The sequence below is a fragment of the Ovis aries genome, chromosome 9 (assembly GCF_016772045.2).
Source record: "Ovis aries strain OAR_USU_Benz2616 breed Rambouillet chromosome 9, ARS-UI_Ramb_v3.0, whole genome shotgun sequence".
Taxonomy (NCBI): domain Eukaryota; kingdom Metazoa; phylum Chordata; class Mammalia; order Artiodactyla; family Bovidae; genus Ovis; species Ovis aries.
Window position 1 is genome coordinate 73,407,961 of NC_056062.1, and position 23,594 is coordinate 73,431,554.

The 23,594-nt window shown below is 36.6% G+C and overlaps 1 protein-coding gene across 49 annotated transcripts in view; it reads right to left on the reverse strand.

The window, feature by feature from the left end:
- Positions 1-23,594, reverse strand: part of RIMS2 (regulating synaptic membrane exocytosis 2) — a 601,609-nt gene that overhangs the window by 122,980 nt on the left and 455,035 nt on the right. For 21 of the 49 annotated variants that reach the window (XM_060393832.1, XM_060393843.1, XM_060393841.1 and 18 more), the window contains 2 exons: positions 22,356-22,528; positions 21,235-21,486 (listed from right to left, as the gene is read on the reverse strand). The exons of 11 other annotated variants lie outside the window; for them this stretch is intronic. In XM_060393832.1, coding sequence (XP_060249815.1) covers positions 21,235-21,486; positions 22,356-22,528 — 425 coding nt within the window. The remainder of the gene's footprint in view (positions 1-21,234; positions 21,487-22,355; positions 22,529-23,594) is intronic. 17 more of the 49 variants (XM_027973139.3, XM_027973138.3, XM_027973140.3 and 14 more) reach the window with 1 other exon arrangement.

Consider the following 23,594-nt stretch of genomic DNA (forward strand, 5'->3'; position numbering starts at 1 on the left):
CATGTGCCATGGGGCAACTAAGCCTGTGCGTCACAACCACTGAGCCCATGTGCTGCAGCTGCTGGAGCCCATGCACCTGGAGCCCGCGCTCCACAACAAGAGAAACCACCGTAGCAAGAAGCCCGCACACCTCAACCAAGAGCAGCCACTGCTCACCACAACTAGGGAAAGCCTCCATGCAGCAGCGAAGACCCAGCACAGCCAAAAATAAATAAACTTTTTATAAAAGAAATACACAGTTGAATGAAGGTTAGCATTATAAAATAAACATTTTATAAAAGGTAATTAAATGTATTTTTTCAGATGGCAAAAATCTAGTCACTCTTATATTCAAAATACAATATTTTCTTTGCTTAAAAACCTAATTCACTCTAATTTATTGAACATTTTTGTGAGATAACATTATCCAAAAATAATGTGACAACAATGCAAAGGCCTTAACAACTTGAAAATTAAGATATCAAAATATAGTGTCATTTGGTAAATAATATTTTCTTTTCTTTACTCAGCAGTACAAGAAGCTTTCTTTAGATTCATGTTTCTTGGCATCCTGAAAGGAAAAGAGTAATTTTTTGATCATTAACTACACTATTCAGGAATTATATATGGTAATAGGAAATTTACTGTCTGAGACCACAGGAAATTTAAATGTCTGCAGAGGAAATAGTTTAAAATAATCTCAGAGTGGTACACTTAATGCCTTATTTTTATTACTATAGCTTTAAAAACTAAAGTTAAACATGAAGTTAATATTTATTTCAGTGACAATAACTGGATTGTTTCTTGTTTTCTTTTGACAGACTATACGTGTGAATCCAAATACAAATATGCAAATCCACTGTCCAATTAGCTTCAAGCCAATTTCATGCCTTACTTTTAATAATTCAAAAGTTTGAAAATCTTTTACACTCCATCTGTTAAAAAATACTAACCCTTTAAACTTCCCAACTTTGTTTTCAACAGTCATAGTTACTAAATATGTGAATACTGAGGTTTCTCCTTTTTCCTTTCTCTTTGCTCCCTACACTGGGGTGTAAGATCACCCCTCCATCACCACAGGCTTCAAGGAAGTGGACCCTGGAACTCCGTGTGCTCCTGGTTAGAAACCCCAACCACAGCAAACAGTCTTGTCCCCACTATCAAGATTAATCTCACTAACTCTACTTATCACAATGCGCTTCACATTTGTTAAAAATAGAAGTGCTTTACTATGGCTAAGTAAAACTGAGTCCCAAACTAGTCTTTTATTAAACATGACAGAATATCAGTCTCTATCAAAATATCTGTCCATATATGCATTGGCTTTTGCTGTTTAAGCAAAAGATACCAGTGTGCCACTTTAGCAGACTCTAAGTCACTGTAATTTTTCAGTCACCAATTGTCTTATTTTGAGAAAGACTGAAGAAATATGACAGGCAAGAATGGTTACATTGCCCTTACTCAGCTTCAAACGGGGAGCACTTCATGCAGACATTAATCAGGTAGAAACTGACTGCCAGAACAGACATGCTCTATTTGTATTATAAATTCTGTTTCAGAGAGAACACTGAGAAATCAAATTTGGAAGAAAGTAAAAATGAATAACATACCATAATTTTTAACTCAAAAATAATTTTTTACAATTAACATTTAAACAATTTTGCCCTAGTGAATAAGTGAACACTGGGGCATTTAGAACTTATTTGAAGATTTTACTCTTCAAACTTATAGGTAAAGTGCATTTTGCCAAGTGGTTTAACTGATATATGCTTCCCTGGTGGCTCAGACAGTAAAGCGTCTCCCTACAATGTGGGAGACACCTGGGTTCAAGCCTTGGGTTGGGAAGATCTCCTGGAGAAGGAAATGGCAATCCACTCCAGCATTCTTGCCTGGAAAATCCCATGGATGGAAGAACCTGGTAGGCTACAGTCCCTGCGATCACAAATAGTCAGACACAACTTCACTTTCACTTCACTTTTAACTGATATATGTATATATACACATATATGGAGAAGGCAATGGCAACCCACTCCAGTACTCTTGCCTAGAAAATCCCATAGACGGAGGAGCCTGGTGGGCTACAGTCCATGGGGTCACTAGGAGTCGGACATGACTGAGCAACTTCACTTTCACTTTTCCCTTCATGCATTGGAAAAGGAAATGGCAACCCACTCCAGTATTCTTGCCTGGAGAAGCCCAGGGACAGGGGAGCCTGGTGGGCTACCGTCTATGAGGTCGCACAGAGTCGAACACGACTGAAGTGACTTAGCAGCAGCAGCAGCAGCATACACATATACATTATATATATATGTAATTAGCATATTCTGTACAGAACTGCAATCCATTTCTACTGTGCTCTTGATATGATTCTAAACAATCTGTAGTCGTAATACAAATGTCCCAGTAGGAAATTAATTCAATAATGCAAGAATTCCCTTAAATTAAACATTTACATATTTAAGTGTGTATAGACATTAGACAACCTGCATGGAGCCAGAAATTTTATAACACTATATAGAAATGTCAGAATTCAGTATAAAAGAAAAGACAAAATTTCCCCAAAACTTATCTTAAGTACTGGGTTTTGTTGATTAAAGCAGAAGATAATATTCCACATAAACAATTAATAGAAAATATTAATATTATTTTGCTCATAGTTACTCTCTGAAAGTTCTCAGAGATAAATTTTCTTTCAAAAGTGTATATTCCTAGAAAAAATTAAAATTCCATTACCCTAAAACTGTAAACTTGTTTGAAGGTATTAGATTATATCCATGAAATACAGAAAACATGCCAATTTATACACTGTATGCTCACATATATCATTTGTATAATTTAAACATTAATATTAAGTGTGATGAATTCTGGATGAAGCTGAATTAAACTTGTGTAAATAAATAGCTGAGTTACTACTTTAAAAAAAAGAGAAAAAGGAAGAAAGAAGGCAAAGCTGCAAACAGATTACCAAAGCATAGTTATTGATGTCACTCAATTATTGAATTAACTGAGTTAATTCCAAGTTCATACAATATACTTAGAGTGATTAAGAAAAGGTCTTTATCATTTAAAAGGTAAACCTGAAATGTATATTATGATACCTGTTTATACCTGTTAGACCAGGTTTATACCTGTTAGAAAAATGAGTCTTTTTTTTTAAGAAATCTTATCTATCTATATAAATAATAATAAATATGCTATGCACATTTTGTTTTATACACACATTTGATCAGAGTTAAAGTCAAAATTGAAATCATTTTCTTTCAAGGTAAATTAAATGTGTGTGCTAAGTCACTTAGTCATGTCTGATTCTTTGAGACTCCATGAACTGTAGCCCACCAGGCTCCTCTGTCCATGAATTTCTCCAGACAAGAATACTGGAGTGGGTTCCCATGCCCTCTTCCAGGGGATATTCTCCAGGGATAGAACTAGTTTCTGTCTCCTGCATTGGCAGGCAGGTTCTTTACCACTAGCGCCACCTGGGTAGCCTGGTAAACTAAACAGTATCTCCTAAATTCCAAAAATTACTACAAGTATCAAATTCAGCCTATCTCACTGTATTCCACATGAACCCTAAAGCAATCAAGAATATTTACTTAATTCTGCATTTTAAAGAGCTGCTTTTATTAAAAATCATTTTTAGAATTTAACTTTTTAATTTCTAACAATTGCAATAAAGCTTGATTTACTTTCCCCTTAATCTATTTATAAAATAACAAAATAAAGTTTTTCACATTGGCAACATCATTTATTTATACTTATTTAGCATTCTATAATTAGCTCCACTCTTGCACACTAAAAATCTATTACAGAACTTCCTTTTGTATCTGTTACGGGCTTTATAGTATTATAGACAACAAGTCCACATAACTTGCTGTTATTTTGCTTATTAACTAGATGTCCATCGACAGATGAATAGATAGGGAAATTGTGGTACATATATACAAAGGGATGTTACTCAGCTTTAAAAAAGAACGCATTAAAAAAAAACACATTTGAGTCAGTTCTAATGAGGTGTATGAGCCTAGAGCCTATTATAGAGTGAAGTAAGTCACAAAGAGAAAGACAAACATTGTACATGAATGCATGTGTATGGCATCTAGAAAGATGGTTCTCATGAACCTATCTGCAGGGCAGCAATGGAGACGCAGAGAGAACAGACCCGTGGACATAGCGTGGGAGGGATAGGTGGGATGAACTGAGGGAGTAGCATGGAAACATATGCATTATCGTATGTAAAACAGATAGCCAAGGGAATCTGCGGTGTGACACAGGGAGCCCAACCCGCTGCTCTGTGTAAACCTACAGAGGTGGGATGGGTGGTGCCAGGAGCCAGCATGGGGAATCCCGCCCGTGGCAAAGGTCATGAGGAAAGGGGCCTGGCAAAGCGCAAAGGCAGGATCAGGCCGCAGGGGTCCCCTTGGATTTTCTCGAGCATCTATCCCCAAAACCAGAGTCTGCCTGCTTTACTGTGTTATGCTTTCCACCTACTCTGACATTAACAGGGGGCTGTCCCCCCACCACCTTTTTCTGGAAAAAGTTAATTTAGAGCTTTTAGATAATAAGTTTCCTGGGCATAATAAGAGTGTTTCAATCCAAAAACGCCTCTGATGGCTTTCTAGCCTGCCTGACAGGTATGTCCGGACTCTTACAGCTGCGCATGTGATTGTTTGCGGCCTCCCGACCGCGAGAGGCACAGGAAGCTTAAAACATCCTAGGAATGTAGAGGCTTCTGAGGAGTCAAAATCATTAGAATGGGACTGATTAAGGGTTTCATTTGTTGAGCCAATACTTGCTGCCAAATTTTCATCTTTTATTTGTTGATATAGTTGGTATGTAGAAAAAACAGGTAGTAGCCCTGGTATTAGCAACATTAGGTGTCTGAGTTAAGTACTTTTTTTGTTATAACCCACTGCACCTTTGTTCTACAGGAATGTAACTTTATTTAGTACTTTGAGGGTGATGCAGATTAAAGAAAAAACACTTCAAGGGAAAATGAGTTTTCTGGCTGACAGACATTTATCTAGGAAAAGAGCCATAAAAATGTTAACAGGTCCCCTGGCCAGAAGGTGATGTAAAACTACCTGAGACCTTTTGTATATAGGAACGTATGTGAAAGGAAAGCCCGGTCTCAATAAGGGTCAGGACTGCTGCCCCTGCATAACTCTGCATATTCCATTATTTCTTTATGTACAATTTGGGGTATATAAGCTGCTTTTGAAAATAAAGTTGTGGGTCTGGCACCAATGCTTGGCTCCCCCATGTTCTTTTCTCCCCTTTCTTGCTGAATTCCCATCTGGAGCACAGAGGCTCTCCATGTCTATTTATTTGACCTGGTTTCTAAGGCCCACATGAGAGGGAGCCCAAGGCGGGGCACCCTCTATTATTCAAGCGGGTGCCGGTGGCCTACGTAGACGGTGCAAGCCCCTTGTCTCAGAGCTTTATTGGTCTCCTGTGTAAACCAACTTATTCAGCCTCTTTTCTCTACTAATTTTCCTACTACACTATTCTTTTCCAATCTCTCTTTATAAATAAGTCTCTCCACACTGGCTCCGTCCCTGCTTTGAATTACCCTGGATCCACCAGGGCTGGACCCCGGCAGGGTGGGGAGGAGATGGGAGGGAGGTTCAAAATGCAGGGGACATATGTATACCTATGGTTACCTCATGTTGATATATGGCAGAAACCAGCACAGTACTGTAAAGCAATTATCTTCCAATAAAAATAAAATAAAAATTAATTAATTAGTTTTAAAAAAGAAACTGGATTTTCTCCTGAGACTGTTTCCTTATCTTGGATAATGTTGAAAAAAGTCACTTCTCACTTCCTGCCTCAGTTCACTTATTCTAAATGTTTTACTAAAGGGAAGTATTATCAAACCACAGATTAAAATTACTTTTTATACTTTTACTCTATATTGTTACCATTTATTTATTTCTCTATCTCTTTGGGGTAAGGAATCAGGTCTTGTTATTCAGTATTTTAGCACAGAATCCAAGATAGAGATGCAGATGATACCACTCTGAGGGCAGAAAACGAAGAGGAACTAAAGAGCGTCTTGATGAGGGTGAAAAAGGAGAGTGAAAAAGCTGGCATGATTCTCAACATGAAGAAAAATTAAGATCATGGCATCCAGTCCCTTCACTTCATGGAAAATAGAAGGGGGAAAAGTAGGAGCAGTGACAGATTTTCTTTTCTTGGGCTCCAAAATCACTGCAGATGGTGACTGCAGTCACGAAATCAAAAAACGCTTACTCCTTGGAAGGAAAGCTATGACAAACCTAGACAGCATATTAAAAAGCAGAGACAATTTTGCTGACAGACATCTGTATAGTTAAAGCTATGGTTTTTTCAGTAGTCATGTATGGATGTGAGAGTTGGACCGGAAAGAAGGCTGAGTGCCAAAGAATTGATGCTTTTGAATTGTGGTGCTGGAGAAGACTCTTTAGTGTCTTGGACAGCGTGGAGATCAAACTTCAGTCAATCTTAAAGGAAATCAACCCAGAATATTCATTAGGAAGGACTGATGCTGAAGCTAAAGCTCCAATACTCTGGCCACTTGTTGTAAAGACTCATTGGAAATAGACCCTGATGGTGGGAAAGATTGAAGGCAAAAAGAAGGGGGCAGCAGAGGATGAAATGGTTAGATAACATCACTGACTCAATGGATATGAATTTGAGCAAACTCTGGGAGATGATGAAGGACAGGGGAGCCTGGTGTGTTGCAGTCCATGGAGGGGTCACAAAGAGTCAGACACGACTTAGGGATGGAAAAACAACTAGTGTATAGAAGGTGTTCAAAAATGTATGTTGAATAAATGAAGACAATTTAAGGAATAAAATAATTTAAATTCCAAGACCATTAAAGGTCAAACTATGAAACATATCTCATAAAAATTTTCTAGAATCTCTACTACATTACTTTGTGAAATTTAATAAAATCTTATTTATATTTCAGAAATTATTTTCTCTTGTACAAAGCATAAGAAGGATCTACCTTATTTTGAATTGTCATCTGGCAAAGTGTTATAGAAAAGTTGCTATGAAATATGCAGATCTAAAAGCTAAAAAAAAGTGAGATTTTATAAACTTAGTTTTCATCTCCTATTCTTTTCTTTTTCAACACTTATTATATAACAACTTCCTGTCATGCGCCAGGAATGGTATCAAAATCTTTAGGACATAATTCCATTGAATTTTGATGGCAACCCTGCAAGAATATTACCTCTAGTATATGGGTGAAGAAAGTGTTTTTTTTTTTCTTGCCCAAGTTTACATTATTAGGAACTGGCAGAACTAGGATTCAATACAGTTTTGTCTGAATAAAGAGCTAAGTTTTAACCATCATTCTATATTATCTCTCATATATATTTTTGGAGGACTTTTTATTACCTATTATAATACCAAAAATAAATTCTGAATGATGATAAGTGATATTACGCTTACTGTGAGTCAGTGTAACGTGGCGTCAAGTTCTTATTCACAACTTTGGAAAGCAAGCCATCTGAATCCCCAGTGTGCCAGACGGGAAGGCTAAGTCTCTGCAATGACAGGTGCACCATGGAATGTGCACTCATACTCCATGATAAACAGAAATAGTGAAAGTAAGTTGATTAACTTAATTTGAAAAAGTTGGCTTAACGGTCAACATTCAAAAAACTAAGATAATGGAATCTGGTCCCATCACTTCATGGCAAATAGATGGGGAAGCAGTGGAACCAGGGGCTGACTTTATTTTTCTGGGCTCCAAAATCATTGCAGATGGTGACTGCATCCATGAAATTAAAAGACGCTTACTCCTTGGAAGGAAAGTTATGACCAAACTAGACAGCATATTAAAAAGCAGAGACATTACTTTGCCGACTAAGGTCCATCTAGTCAAGGCTATGGTTTTTCCAGTGGTCATGTATGGATGTGAGAGTTGGACTGTGAAGAAAGCTGAGCGCCGAAGAATTGATGCTTTTGAACTGTGGTGTTGGAGAACACTCTTGAGAGTCCCTTGGACTGTAAGGAGATCCAACCAGTCCATCCTAAAGGAGATCATTCCTGAGTGTTCAGTTGGAAGGACTGATGTTGAAGCTGAAACTCCAATACTTTGGCCACCTGATGCAAAGAGCTAACTCATTTGAAAAGATCCTGATGCTGGGAAAGATTGAGGGCAGGAGGAGAAGGGGACGACAGAGGATGAGATGGTTGGATGGCATCACCGACTCGATGGACATGGGTTTGGGTGGACTCCGGGAGTTGGTGATGGACAGGGAGGCCTTGTGTGCTGTGATTCATGGGGTCGCAGAGAGTCAGACACGACTGAGTGACTGAATTGAAGTTGGTTAAGTCTTAGTGTCCTGAAAATATCTAGTTGCCTTTAAAGAACTTCAGTATTAAGTGGTACATATCATTCATTCAAATTATTTTGATAGAAAGTCTCAGAAGACTAATTTACAAGTTTCTTATTTTTGAGATCCCCAGATGATAATCATTTCTCTCATCTTTGTACCTTTCAATAGGATTTTAGAATTCACTTTACACTATTTTTTTGGACACATTAAATTGGTATAAGTTTTTCTAATCTTTAAATACTATCTAATGAATACTTTTATTTTCTATTCATGTCTGTCTTCCCCATTCTTGTTAGACTTTATTGCCTGGAGCCAGAGTGAGGAATCCCACCCGTGGCTAAGGTCATGAGGAAGGAGGCTCAGCATATGCAAAGGCAGGATCGAGCCTCACGGGTCCCCCTGGAAATTCTCCAGCATCTACCCCCAAAACCAGAGTCTGCCTGCTTTACTGTGTATGCTTTCCACCTACTCTTCTAACATTAACAGGGGCTGTCCCCCCACCACCTTTTTCTGGAAAAAGTTAATTTAGAGCTTTTAGATAATAAATCTCCTGGGCATAATAAGAGTGTTTCAATCCAAAAACCCCTCTGATGGCTTTCTAGCCTGCCTGCCAGACTCTTACAGCTGCGCATGTGATTGTTTGCAGCCTCCCGACTGCGAGAGGCACAGGAAGCTAAAACATCCTAGGACTGTAGGGGCTTCCGAGGAGTCAAAATCATTAGAATGGGACCGATTAAGGGTTTCATTTGTTGAGCCAATACTTGCTGCCAAATTTTCATATCTTTTATTTGTAGATATAGTTGGTATGTAGAAAAAACAGGTAGTAGACCTGGTATTAGCAACATTAGATGTTTGAGTTAAGTACTTTCTTTGTTATAACCCACTGCACCTTTGTTCTACAAGAATGTAACTTTAAATAAAAAACACTTCAAGGGAAGAAGAGTTTTCTGGTTGATAGACATTTATCTAGGAAAAGAGCCATAAAAATGTTAACAGGCCCCCTGGCCAGAAGATGATGTAAAACCACCTGGGACCTTTAGTATATGGGAAGGTATGCAAAAAGAAAGCCTGGTCTCAGTAAGGGTCAGGACTGCTGCCCCTGCATAACTCTGCATATTCCATTATTTCTTTATGTACAATTTGGGGTATATAAGCTGCTTTTGAAAATAAAGTTGTGGGTCTGGCACCGATGCTTGGCTCCCCCATGTCATTCTTTTCTCCCTTTTCTCGCTGAATTCCCATCTGGAGCATGGAGGCTCACCGTGTCTACTTATTTGCCCTGGCTTCTAAGACCCATGCGAGAGGGATCCCAAGGCGGGGCACCCTCTGCTATTCAAGTGGGTGCTGGTGGCCTACGTAGATGGTGCAAGTTCCTTGTCTTGGAACTTTATTGGTTCTCCACGTAAACCAAGTTATTCAGCATCTTTTCTCTACTAATTTTCCTACTACACTATTCTTTCCTAATCTCTCTTTATATTTCTAAATAAATAAGTTTTTCCTCACTGACTCTGTCCCCACTTCGAATTACCCTGGATCCACTGGGGCTGTACCCCGGCACTTTATACAGGATTTGTATATATAAAAGGGCTTCCCAGTGACTCAGCTGGTAAAGGATCTGCCTGCAACGCAAGAGACCTGAGTTTGAGTCCTGGGTTGGGGAGATCCCTTGGAGAAGGGAAAGGCTACCTGGGCTGGATGAAGCACAAGCTGGAATCAAGATTGCCTGGAGAAATATCAATAACTTCAGATATGCAGATGACACCACCCTTATGGCAGAAAGTGAAGAAGAACTAAAGAGCCTCTTGATGAAAGTGAAAGAGGAGGGTGATAAATCTGGCTTTAAAACTCAACATTCAGAAAACTAAGATCATGGCATCCAGTCCCATCACTTCATGGCAAATAGATGGGGAAACAATGGAAACAGTGTGAGACTCTATTTTCTTGGGCTCCAAAATCACTGCAGATGGTGACTGCAGTCATGAAATTAAAAGACGCCTGCTCCTTGGAAGAAAAGCTATGACCAACTTACAGCTTATTAAAAAGCAGACATTACTTTACCAACAAAGGTCCATCTAGTCAAAGTTATGGTTTTTCCAGTAGTCATGTATGGATGTGAGAGTTGGACTATAAAGAAATCTGAGTGCCAAAGAACTGATGCTTTTGAACTGTGGTGCTGGGGAAGACTCTTGAGAGTCCCCTGGACTGCAAGGAGATCCAACAAGTCCATCCTAAAGGAAATCAGTCCTGAACAGTCATTGGAAGGACTAATGCTGAAGCTGAAACTCCAATACTTTGGCCACCTGATGCGAAGAACTGACTCATTGGAAAAGACCCTGATGCTGGGAAAGATTGGAGGTAGGAGGAAAAAGGGATGACAGAAGATGAGATGGTTGGATGGCATCACCAACTCTATTGGCATGAGTTTGAGTAAACTCCGGGAGCTGGTAAGCCTGGCGTGCTGCAGTCCGTGGGATTGCAAAGAGTCGGATATGACTAAGCAACTAAAGTGAACTGAACCATATATATAAAATAATGATTCTCATTCATCACATATCAAATCAGTAAACCAACTAAATCTTTTCTCACTAGAACACACATGTGTCATAAAACAAACTCCTCCAAGGTAAAAAAACTCCATTGATTTCTGAAAGAAGTAAGTTTCTTTCCACTAAGGAAAAAAAATGACTTCTTGGTCATTTTTGTCAAAGAGAGAGATGAGCATGTCGGATACTGAACATGCCAGAAGCACTGTGATAGCAGCTCTTCACACCTCAAAGCTGTCACTGCTTTATTACAATCTCATTTATTCATACATTCATCCTCGAACTTTTTTGAATGCCTACTATGTGTGAGGGATTGTAGATTTTGAGAAGACAGCAAAAAGATAAAAATAATAAACACATATCCTTAAGTGGCTAACTAATGGTCAACAATGGTAGATTACGTGGATACATAATTAACTATATCACAGGGCAGGAAAATGAGCACCCAAGAGAAACTGTTACTGTAAAAGAATATTAGATAAATCATGAAGGAAGAGGAGAGATGGTATCTCTTGGGTGAATCTGTACTTGACTTGGGTTTTAAAGGATGAGCAGGTACTTTACTCAGAAAGAGAAAGAAACTGCGCTTCAGACATCAAAAGCAATGTGAGCATACACACAAAGGAATTAAATCAAGAGCCTTTAAAGAGAAGGGTAAGAGTAAGCGTGAAAAGCTGAAGTCAAGATAACATTAAACATTAAAGATTCAAATTTTGTCATTAAGGTTCTAAGGTCTCAGGCCAGGTGTTCGTGGATTTTCTTTTTTTGAATTTTGCTTCCACTGCAAGGAGATCCAACCAGTCCATTCTGAAGGAGATCAGCCCTGCGTGTTCTTTGGAAGGAATGATGCTAAAGCTGAAACTCCAGTACTTTGGCCACCTCATGAGAAGAGTTGACTCATTGGAAGACTCTGATGCTGGGAGGGATTGGAGGCAGGAGGAGAAAGGGACGACAGAGGATGAGATGGCTGGATGGCATCACTGACTCGAGGGACGTGAGTCTGAGTGAACTCCGAGAGTTGGTGATGGACAGGGAGGCCCGGCATGGTGCGATTCATGGGGTTGCAAAGAGTTGGACACGACTGAGCGACTGAACTGAACTGAACTGAAGATTAGATTCATCCTTTCTATATGGAAAATCAGAATCTGAAATTAAGTCTTACTATACCGTTCCACCCCATACTGATAAACTGGCATCTAACAGTAACACTCATCATGGGAATCCTTCGACTTCAAACTTGATCTTATTTTTGTTATTTCTATAAAAATATAACTTCTATATGTTAAAATTGTTCATCCTGAGGTATATCTGTGGTTCTATTAGGAGTCATTGGTTAGAATGTTGCATTTAGTTTAGAATAACAGTTGTGGATTAACTGTCCCTTTGGCTGTAAAAATAAATATTGAATATGACAGAAACTACTACAGCAGCATTTTCAAATGCTATTATTTTGTATGGTAGAAATCATTTCGACTTAATTATTTCTCTACTTTCACACTAAATTTATTTTACTAACATACAGCCTGTGGGGATAATATTTTAGAAATAAAGTTAAAAATGTTAGAAATAACAGTGAGTCTATATAAACATGATTTACCAATAATCAATAGTGGTGATGCCAGAAAACAAAAGTTTAATATGTAAATGAATGCCAATGATTATTTTAAATGTATAGAACCCTAAATTGCTATTCTAACCAGAATGAAATGAATTCATCAGTAAAAATGAATCCGGGTAAGTATCTCTGAATAAGATTTCCCATGTGATAATAGGATAGAGTAACCAGTCACCACAGAAATACAAATTAACAGAAATTGCTAAAAATGATTATATATTACAAAGTCAATTAAATTGTGTGCCTCTTAAAATTTATGTAAGACGTGGGAGTAAATTTTAATTGCCACAGATCTCCAACTTCATATCCAGGTACTGAGATGTGGTATTGAATATAACTCTTATGAGTCAGCTGTGAAGACCACTCTGAAAATATGGTGGCACCAGCAACAAAGCAAAAGCCAGGTGGTACTGTTACAAAGCTATGCTCTTGCCACCTGTTCCTGGCCCTTTTCGTACCAGCTGAACGGAAACCTGGTGCTTTCTTGAGCACTCTGCTTCTGCTGAAATCTCCTCTAGTGTAAAATACTTACCCTTCTTCATTGGTTGTCATATTTCTCTCTACTGGCTACTTACAAAATATATTTCTCTTCTACGTTAAACTTTCTTTTCTTTGACTTCTGGCCGTGCTGACATATACCAACCATTTTTTCCCCTTTCTTTCTGTCATCTGATGACCTCATGGTCACTGACTCATTCACTGAAGTCTTTGAGCTGGCTTAGTCTTTTCAATTCCCAAATTCTCACAACCATATCAAATATAAGTATTCATTAAGAAGACCTATCAAATTGCTTTGTAATTCCAAAACTCACATATCTCGTTACCTTCACTTTTATTCTTTTCACCCACTCTCCTGCTGCTGCTGCTGCTAAGTCGCTTCAGTCGTGTCCGACTCTGTGCGACCCCGTAGACGGCAGCCCACCAGGCTCCCCCATCTCTAAGATTCTCCACGCAAGAACACTGGAGTGGGTTGCCATTTCCTTCTCCAGTGCATGAAAGTGAAAAGTGAAAGTGAAGTCGCTCAGTTGTGTCCGACTCCTAGCGACCCCATGGACTGCAGCCTACCAGGTTCCTCCATCCATGGGATTTTCCAGGCAAGAGTACTGGAGTGGGGTGCCATCACCTTTTCCGTCACCCACTCTCCTAGTCACTCCAAATGCTCATGTCTTAGAGTTTGTCAACTAGTGAAAATACCTCCACCACAAGCTCTTAGGTTTCAACAACATGCTCTACCTGCCCAACACCCTAAACTTCCTTTTTGACTACAAGACCTAGCTTTCTAATTCTTGGATTTTCTCTACATTTTCCTAGTCTCTAAGTTCCCATATGGACTTTTCCTCCTCCTTGTCTAACACTGACATTTACACAAGCACCCTCAGTTGCTTTCCACTGCTATTTTCCCAGAAAATCCATCCATCAAAACTCCCACTCCTCCACAAATGCTACAGTCTGAATTGTGTTTCCACACTTGGATGGGCTCAGTGCTGCTAGGAAAGATCACACTGCTCTCCCACGCTGGTGTGTCTTGCAATTGCTGGTCTCCAACCCTCTAGATCTGCAGAACTATTCATCAACTTTTAAATTTGTCTTCGGTAAGCTACTTTCTCCTATTTTCTTCAGTGATTATTCTAAATCTTCAAATTAAATCTCAAATTCAACTTCCAAACCCTTATATTCTCGCTTCTTACGTGTTTGAGAACATTAGGGCCAACAGGCAGTGACAACCAACTTCCCAACTCCCTGTCTAATAACTGATCTATTTTATTATCTGTCTTTTTTTCTGGTTTGGGCCAATCCAGAGTCCACCTATGCTTCTGAACCAAACCCGTCCTCCACCTCCAGGTTCTTACTCTAGTATCAGTGCCTCTCCTATCTTCAAATGCCCTTTCTCTTCAGACCACATACATGTTCAAATCTCAGATTTCTCCCTTTTGGTGACCCATAACAGAGACTGGGAAGTCACAGCATACTCAGATTCCCGCACATGGAAATCTCGTAAATTTTTATGAGAATAGCTTATTTACTTATTAGCTGAGGAATCTATGTGTCTATCTAGAGATAGATACAGAGACAGAGAGAGACAGACACAGAGAGGAGAGAATTATTTCAGAGTTTTAGGCTAACAACTAAATTTATGTGAAAAGGATAAATTTGAGGCTGCAAAAAAAAAAGGGAAAAAGAAAATTATCACCTTTTCTTGAGAATAAACCTGTATTTCATTCATCTTCAGTACTCTGGTGATATTAAAAATGTATACAATAAGTTAAAAAAGAGAGAGATGAAGATTTTATTGAAAAGTAGCTTTTAAGGAGTATTGGAATAGAAAACAAGATATGCTTGACAAACTTAACCCCAAACAAAGTATCACCTGCATTTTATCACCACTATACTCATAATATTTACTGAAGAAACCCAGATCTCTCTTTTTTTTTTTCAGAAGCCTTCTGACCATTTTTAAAGTATATTCACATACCATAAAATTCACCCTTTAAGGGTATACAATTCACAAATGAACAACTTCAAAGAATTTGACTACTCATTTTTTATGCTATTAGCATAATGAGCTCAGATTTAAAAGCTATTATTTTTAAAAGGTAAGATTTTCCGATTAAACTAATCTACTAAACTAATCTCCATAAGAGATAGTAGTGTAGATCATGAAAGTAGATACAGAGTTAGGGAGAAATGGAATACGTCGGAGATAATTAAGTTTTAGGATCAATAAGACATGGTGACTGGAGGGAGGGAATTGTGTTCAGGGGAAGCACTAGTCAAGGGTGATGCTCGGGTTTCTGGTTGGGGCAGGTGTGCAGATGCTGCTGCCACATACCGAGAGAGTACAAAGTGGGGAGTGGGTTACTAAATGTGGTCGCCTGTGCTGTGAGAGGTATGATGAATTCAGTTATACATGCTGACTTGGTACATCCCCGGGACAGATAAGAAGATGGCCAGAAGAGGACTAAACAGATCTGACAGATAAATAAGAGAGAGACCTGGGCTGGAAACATAGATTTGGAAGCCATCAATACACAGAGGCTACTGAAAGTCATGGAACAGAAAGCACCGTCAAGATAGAACATGCAAAGGAAAGACAGCCTAGTATGGCAGTCTGGAAATTGTCAAGCGGCAAAGAGAATGCTCCCAAAGAAGACAGAAGTGATCAGAAAGATGGATAGAAACCCAAAGGAGTGCACAATCACAGGAGTGCAGAGGAAAAAACATTTCAAGAAGAGAATGTAATGGGGCTGAATTCTAAAGGTTGAAAGGTTAGATGCAATATGAAAGTTCTTATGATTTAGCAGCATATACAATTTGAGACAGTTTTTTAGAACAAAGTTATATAACACAATTGTAATAAAACAGGTATAAAGAAGCAGAGTCTCAAAAAAGAGGAAAAGTAAAAATGTCAGTTATTATAGGTAATGATTTTAGAACAATGTAGTTCAAGAAACTGATTAGAATTATCATGTCTTTCCTGATAGACTAGATAAAGAAAACACACAATGAGCTACATTCTTTCTCAGTGACACAGATACATCTATTCTTAAAGACAGCTACTCACAACTTTAAAATAAAGTTTTACACGGACTGTTCTAAAATGGATGAGTGGCACAGGAGACAATGCCCTCAGAAATGCTTTTAGAGCTAATGAGTAATTCTATGTGGCTGTTTCTTTTAAAAACATTCCATGAGCATTTCTATTTAATATTGCAGTGATGGTTTCAGCCAGGTCAATTTGACAAGACAAAGAAACAAAAGGCATTCAGATCAGAAAGGAAGACGTAAAATTATCTTTAGTCATAGATGACATGATCTCATATAAAAACTTTTAGAGCATATGAACATAGCATGGTTGTAGGTTTCAAGATCAAGTTATAAAAATAAATTGTGTTTCTATATACTAGCAATGATTAGGCACGAAATGAATTTAATAACAATTCAACTTCAAAAATAAAATATTTGGAATAAATTTAACAAAAGTAGCACAAAGTATGTATCCTGAAAACGATGAAACATCACTGAAAGAAAGTAACTTAAAGGGAACATCTTTGTGCTCATGGATGAGAAGACAACATTTTCTAAGATGGCAATAATCCTCAAATTGCTCTAATTAAACAATCCCAGTCAAAACCCTAGCTGCATTTTTTCCCTTCGAAATTGGCAAGCTCATCTCAGCATTCGTGAGGAAATGTATGCAACCCAAAAGAGAGGAAGGATACATTACAATCACGTGGTGGGGAGGTGTTTTTAAAATGCAAATTCCAGGGCCTTTACAGGATCAAAATTCCAAAAGTCATAATCAAGCGTTTTTTTTTGTTTTGTTTTGTTTTTTGAAGTTCCCTTTTCATGCACAATCATAGAATAGATGTTGCTTGGGTGTGTAAGATTTTCAGTGGTATTAACTAGAAGATAGTTTCAATGAGAAGGGGAAAACACAAGCCGTCAATAATCCATCAGCTGAACAGCATAATCCATCAGTATGCCCTCTGGGAGAGTTAGCACTGAGACATACTTCCAGAAAACAACAAAAACTCAACCTGATCAATGGAGTATTACAAAAGTCACCTAAATTTTGGAATCATCTGCTAGGTGAGAGAAACATAAGTTGAGCTGTTTGTTTTACTGGTGGTTAGCCACGGACCCAATTATTTCTCCAATTCATGATAAAGACAGATCATTGGTATAACAGAAGATGCTTACTTTCCCTTTGCTGTGTATTACATTCATCTAAATGATGAGAAGGAGTGTGAATCATTCATTCATTTATCTGACAAGTGAAAAAAGCCAGGTAAAGTGGCTAGGGACATGTAATAAAATCAGAATGAGAAAACAGGTATTTTAGATTCCTAATCCATAATTATTTTCGTAAGACATATTGATTCCCCTTTAAAGGTCTATAATATGAGTAAATATGTGGTAACATCAAGTAATATCACATAGTCAGGAAAACGTGTTATCACATTTTAACTCTGATCTGTAACTCTGATCTATAAGTTAGCAGTAGTAAATATTTCATTAACAATTATTCTGCTTGCCCTTTTAAAGACTATAAGAACTTTTTTTTGCTAGATAATTTAGATGGTTTAAGACTCTTAAAAACAGTTATTCATGAATATTTTGAACTGATGCCATCTTTTTCCTTTGAAAACTTTTCCTACCTCAAGAACATATTCTTCAGAAAGAGAAAATATACATACCACTTATAGACATGCCTGAGAACTCATTTTCTTTTATTTTTGAAACTTTTAATTTATATTTTGATCTTACAAATAACCATATAAATTGACTCTTCTGTAAGAATATTATAAAGCATAAAAATTTGCTAAATATCATATAAACATAAATTCTCAAAGTTTTCTGTGTAGTCTCCATTAACATGAATCTTTGTGTGAATGTTTCACTTTTACCTAAGACCTTGAATCCATTTTACAATAATGAAGCCATGAAGTTTTTACACAACTATAAACTATATCATTTCTATTAAAAGAAAGCTGAGTAATAAAAAAATATGAGGAGATCTGTGGAGCAGGCAATCTGTTGAGGTTCAGGATATCTTATTTGGCTATCTACACACATTTGTAGATAAACGAGTTTCTTGAATTATTTTTTCTTTGGTCTTATATGCCCAGAACAGAATCTGGAGGAATGATGAGTAATTTGATCACAAAGCTATCAGTGTTGTTAGTTTTGACAATACTGTACTTTTCAATATTTATTTTCCTATCGTCCATTGCAGATTTACTTAAGACCTCCACTTCTTATGCCAAATTCTTTCATCAAATATCCTTGTGAATTTATTTATGTTTCTTGATTAAATTTTTCTGGATATGGAGCTATCCTTAAATATCCATCCACACAAGGCTAAGAAATTGCTTGACCTTCAGACTTAGAAATTTAGAACTGCTTGATTTCATTTTTATCCACAGTTCAAAGTACACTGCCTGAGAAATTTTCTAAATAAACATTGGTTCATTGAATGATTTTTCATTACCTCTGGAAACTTTTTTCTGGGATAGCCCACCACATATATATATATGGTATATAATCAGCAAATGTAGATAGCTATAAAATTTAAAGCATATCCAGGTACGCAGAATGAGAAAAATATTTTAAATGGTAAATCAGATTTTCTAGAAATGATTATTAGACAATCATTAATGATAGATGGATATTTAACCAGACCAATATACCTGTGTGGAAATACAAATAGCTAAATACGAATGTATTATTTACTAAAGTACTTTGAAAAATACTATATTCAAATATTTAATGAATTTTTAAAAATTTCATTAAGAATTTTTTTAAATTTTTACTATTATTAATTTTTGCTATTTTTACTTTTTTAAAAATTTATTTTTTGCTATTCATTTTCTACTTGTACATACAAAAGACTTTAATACGGTTACTATAACACAAACAATATAATTTTGTATCACACAATGAGATCCAATCACTATAACGAAAATAGCGACTATAATGGATTTGGTTCACTGCAGTTATTGTGTTAATTTTAAATATACCAGCATTGCTATAGATATTAAACTCTGAAGTCAGAAAAGAATTTTTCTTTTACAAAACTTGGATTACAAGTAAATATCAATGGTGTACTATAAAATAAGAGTACTTCCAATAATGTTGCATAAGCATATTAAGTTGTTTCTGTCATTTAAATAATCCATGATTATGTTCATCAACTACCAAAACAAAATGTTACTAGCAGTACTCAGACATATTTTCTCTCGGAATAAAGATTGCTCATTTTATTCTGAGATGTGAAAGCTAATTCAGGATTTTACACTGCAAAAATTAATTAGTGGCACCAACATTTTCTAACAAATAATTGCAGTTGATACTCTCTGCCATATTATGGAATATATGTTCCCTAAAGACATCAGCTTGGAGGGATTGGGGGCAGGAGGAGAAGGGGACGACAGAAGATGAGATGGCTGGATGGCATCACCAAATCCATGGACATGAGTTTGAGTGAACTCCGGGAGTTGGTGATGGACAGGGAGGCCTGTCATGCTGCGATTCATGGGGTCACAAAGAGTCGGACACAACTGAGCGACTGAATTAGACTGAACTGAACTGAAAGACATCAGCCGGGCCCTGTGTAGTTTCCAGTTCTGCAAGTATTACATAGTTATACTTAAGCAGAGTACAGTGCCTTAAAAGACTCATTGCTAAGAATATACTATCCTTTTCTTTCCTGTATAAAATAATGTGCTTTTATCAAGAAGAAAATGGTGAAGAAATTTATATTAAAAATCAAGAACTTAAAAATATAACCTCCAAACTTCTACCCACCAAGCCAGATATGCTAACATAGACTTTGGCAACAGGCATACACCAAGGGGCTCATATGTTCTCCTTTACACAATTTAAAGAAAGGAAAACACACTAGAGGCCCGCATTTTGCTCTGCTTTTTAAAGAAAGGAAACGCTATGTCTCTTTCTAAGGAAATTTTGGAAAACTATTCTCTGTGAATTAATGATGAAATGACTCTATGCCAAATAAGTCAGAAAAAAAGTCTTCATTAATAAAGAATGTAAACAAAGAAAATAGACTTGAAATTACTAGTTCAGATTGGAATCACAAAATACGCCTAACTTAAAATTAACTTCTAGGTTTTGTGTCTGTTACATAGAAACCTTTGTAGACCACAGATAGTTAAATATAGCAAACTGAGACAAAAAGTGAAGTGTCATAGAATTAGACCACTGAATTGTATACCAAGGGGGTAAACATTTATGATGATTATCTTCTCGTTAATTTTGAGTAAAGCATAAATTGAGATTGAATTTATATATAATAAAGCAAAATTTGGCTTGTAATTGGGTGTGCTTATTATGCCAACTTCATAAGAATACAAAATCAAATTCTGAATTGGCTACTGGAAAACCAAATCCCTCCAAACCGTACATGCTTTGCCACTCTTAGTTTCAGAGAAATGTAGCTAGAGAAAGCTCATCTCAGGCAGAAAGTGAAGTCTATGAGTACTTGGGCTGATGCGGCTTTCAGTACAGCACTGTGAAGAAGGATTCATACCTATTAATGCATTGCGTCATGGAAATGAAAACATACTTGGCTTTATGCCTTGCTGTTATGTTTTTTCCATTTATCCTCTGTTCAAAGTTCCTTCTCTGGCAGTTTTCTAGCTGAATGAATTTCTAACCCAACATGTTTGCCTTCTAACAAGCCCTGAGGCCTCTATCCTTTCTTTTTAAAGGTTCAAAGAACACTGTTCTTCACAATCTTTCTCAGGAATTAAAATTGCACTGGAACCCACCAGAAAACTATAAGACAAAGGACTTGCTTTTTTCAGAATAAAGCTTACATTTTGCTACCTATTTTGCCACTCGTTTTAAAAGTTCATTTCTAGTGTATAATATTTCTTGTAGAGCAGGCTACACTTTCCCAGCCTCTTCAGAACCTCATTTTAAAGATTTTTGACTCTACAAATTGGGAAGATATACAGCATTTCATGCTAAAAAAATGGAAAGGGAAATTTACTTTAGATTTACCTAGTCAAAAAGGATTTTAAAACCCAATTAAGTCATACTCAGAGCCAGTGTATACAAATTGAAGACTGGTTAATAAATCAATCTGTTTGATAGTAACTTGTCAACACATTAATTAGTTGTATTAGAAGCTAAATAGATAAAATGCAAGACAATAAACCAAATGCAAATGGCAAAATAGGAGTAGGAGAAAGGACATAACTAATGGGAAATGTCTACAAAAATAAGCAAATTTTACCTGTCATCATCTTGTGAGAATTGCTTTTGCAAATCCTCTTTATTCCACTGTTCTTTTTCTTTCCCTTGCTCAGGTATATCTGGTGTTTTCTCCTCATCTCCTGATTCTCTGTTTTTCTCCTTATTACACATGTTTGTAATGTCTTTCCCTTTCTCATTCTCATTAGTTCTTTCTTCCTTTACCTCTTCCTCCGCATGAACTATCTCTTCATGCTTATCCCCTTCTTTCCCTCCCTCTTCTAGTCCCTTTGGCCTTTTGAAAGCAACACAAATTGAAGGCATGCAAATAAACACAAAAAAGAAAGAAAACGTTAAGAAAAAAATACATACAAAATTAAATAGAAAAGTAATGAAAATTACTAAAACATAGGTAAAAATTACATCTTTTAAGCACTGAAAACATTTTTTCCAGTGTATAACAGAGAAGCAGTATGTAAGCAACAGTTAAATCAAAATTGCTTTTTTAAGTTGTGTTTTCCTGTTACAAAGTTGCCTGGAAAAAAGTTGTGGTCTCCCCATTACTGATTTTTGTTTTGTTTTGATCCAATAGGAGTTAAAAAAACAACAACAAAAAACTAACTTAGCTTAGGTGCCCATAAAGTCTATAGATGAGGTGATAAATGAAAATTATACTAACATACATTTATAAACTTTTTGGAGAAACTTCCATACATTTATAAAAGTTTTAGGAGGACAAGAGAGCATCTAAAACAGTAATGTTGTGTTTTCTTAATCATTGAAAGGTATTCATCACCTTCCAATATGATTTTTCATATTCCTTAGAATATTAAAAACATTCAAGTCTTCATTTAACCATCCCTTTAATCTCAGTAAAACTACCACAACAGAATTACTTTTTCAATAACAAACATGAAAAAATAGCTAATGATACTATTTCAGATAATCTAGCAAGAATATTATCATAAGTTCTATAAAACTTTTCTGTGTTAAAAAGTATGAAATGTAGACCAAAATATAATAAAAAGTAATCATAGAAGTTGTTTATTGTCTTCATGATATATATTAACCATTTAGAAGGAAAGGATTTTACATTTATCCAAAGAAAAATAAAGATATTCTAAAACGTATTTAGAATTTCCTTCTTAAAGTGCCCCTACTCACCTGATTTTCTTGTTTCCTCTTGGCCGTTCTGATTGGACAGACATGTAGCTTGTGCTGCTGAAACGAGAAGCACTACTAGTCCTGGAAACCGCAGATATATCACTTACGTCACTGTCCGAAGATTTAGTGGAAATATTATCTGCCCCTCTATGAGGATCCCATCCTGATCGATACTGTTAACACAGATTGACAAACACGCAGAAGTTGTCAGTATTACCACACAAAGCAATTATTCACTTCTCCTATTTCAGCACTTTAATTGTCCACAGAGGATACTGCAAAACCCCACTCAGTTGCATATAAAACAAAAGTGAATGGCAATTATCCTAAAAGAAAAATTCAGTTTATATGAAACCCTTGTTTTCAGCAAAGTCAATTAGAGCTTTTTCACCACACCCCAATGAAGGCCATTAAAACAGTTTCACAAGAGCAATGGCCTCAGGGAAGAACATTTAGGCAAAATCTAGGAAATAAATATTGGCTTAATATTAGGAAGCAAATTTTTTAAAATTTTTGAATAAAATTTTTTAAAACATGATGAAGTTGCCACTGTAACTTATGAAAACCAATTTTAGTAGCATAAATTTTCTCTTAAATCCATTATGCTTCAGTGAAAACCTAGAGGTAATACAAAATCTAATTATTAAAATACTAACTTTTTAAAGAAAGGCCAAGAGAAAAGAAAAAGTTTAATTTCTGAGTGGTTGCTGGAATTTTGATGAATCCTAGAAATACTAGAAAAAGTCATTATTATTTATGATAATTCAAACTTCCTGGAATTGAAATAATCAGATGATTATCTGGCACAGCCAGGGTACAGGGTGTTCAAATATTCTGGTCAACTGAAAACCATCATAGAGGCTTTATGTTAATGACATATGGAATGTAAAAAAAGGATAGATTTTGAAGTCTTGAAAACCTGGAGTAAGGAAAACTATTACTAGCTGGGTAAACTTGAGCAAATTATTCCACCTTTAAAATCCTGTTTATAAAATAATAGGGAAAATAATATCTTCCTTGCAGCATTGTTTTGTTCCTTGCGGCACTGTTTTGGAAATCAGAAATAATACATGCCTGGTATATGGCATAATATAAAATAATGCAGCCAGTATTATTACTGTACCATTACTACCTGATGGCCATTATTGGGCTAAGAGACTATCTGCTAATGGCTTTTTCTTTGTTAATATCCACTTAAACATAATGGTAAAAACTCTTACCTGGTGAATTTCATAATGG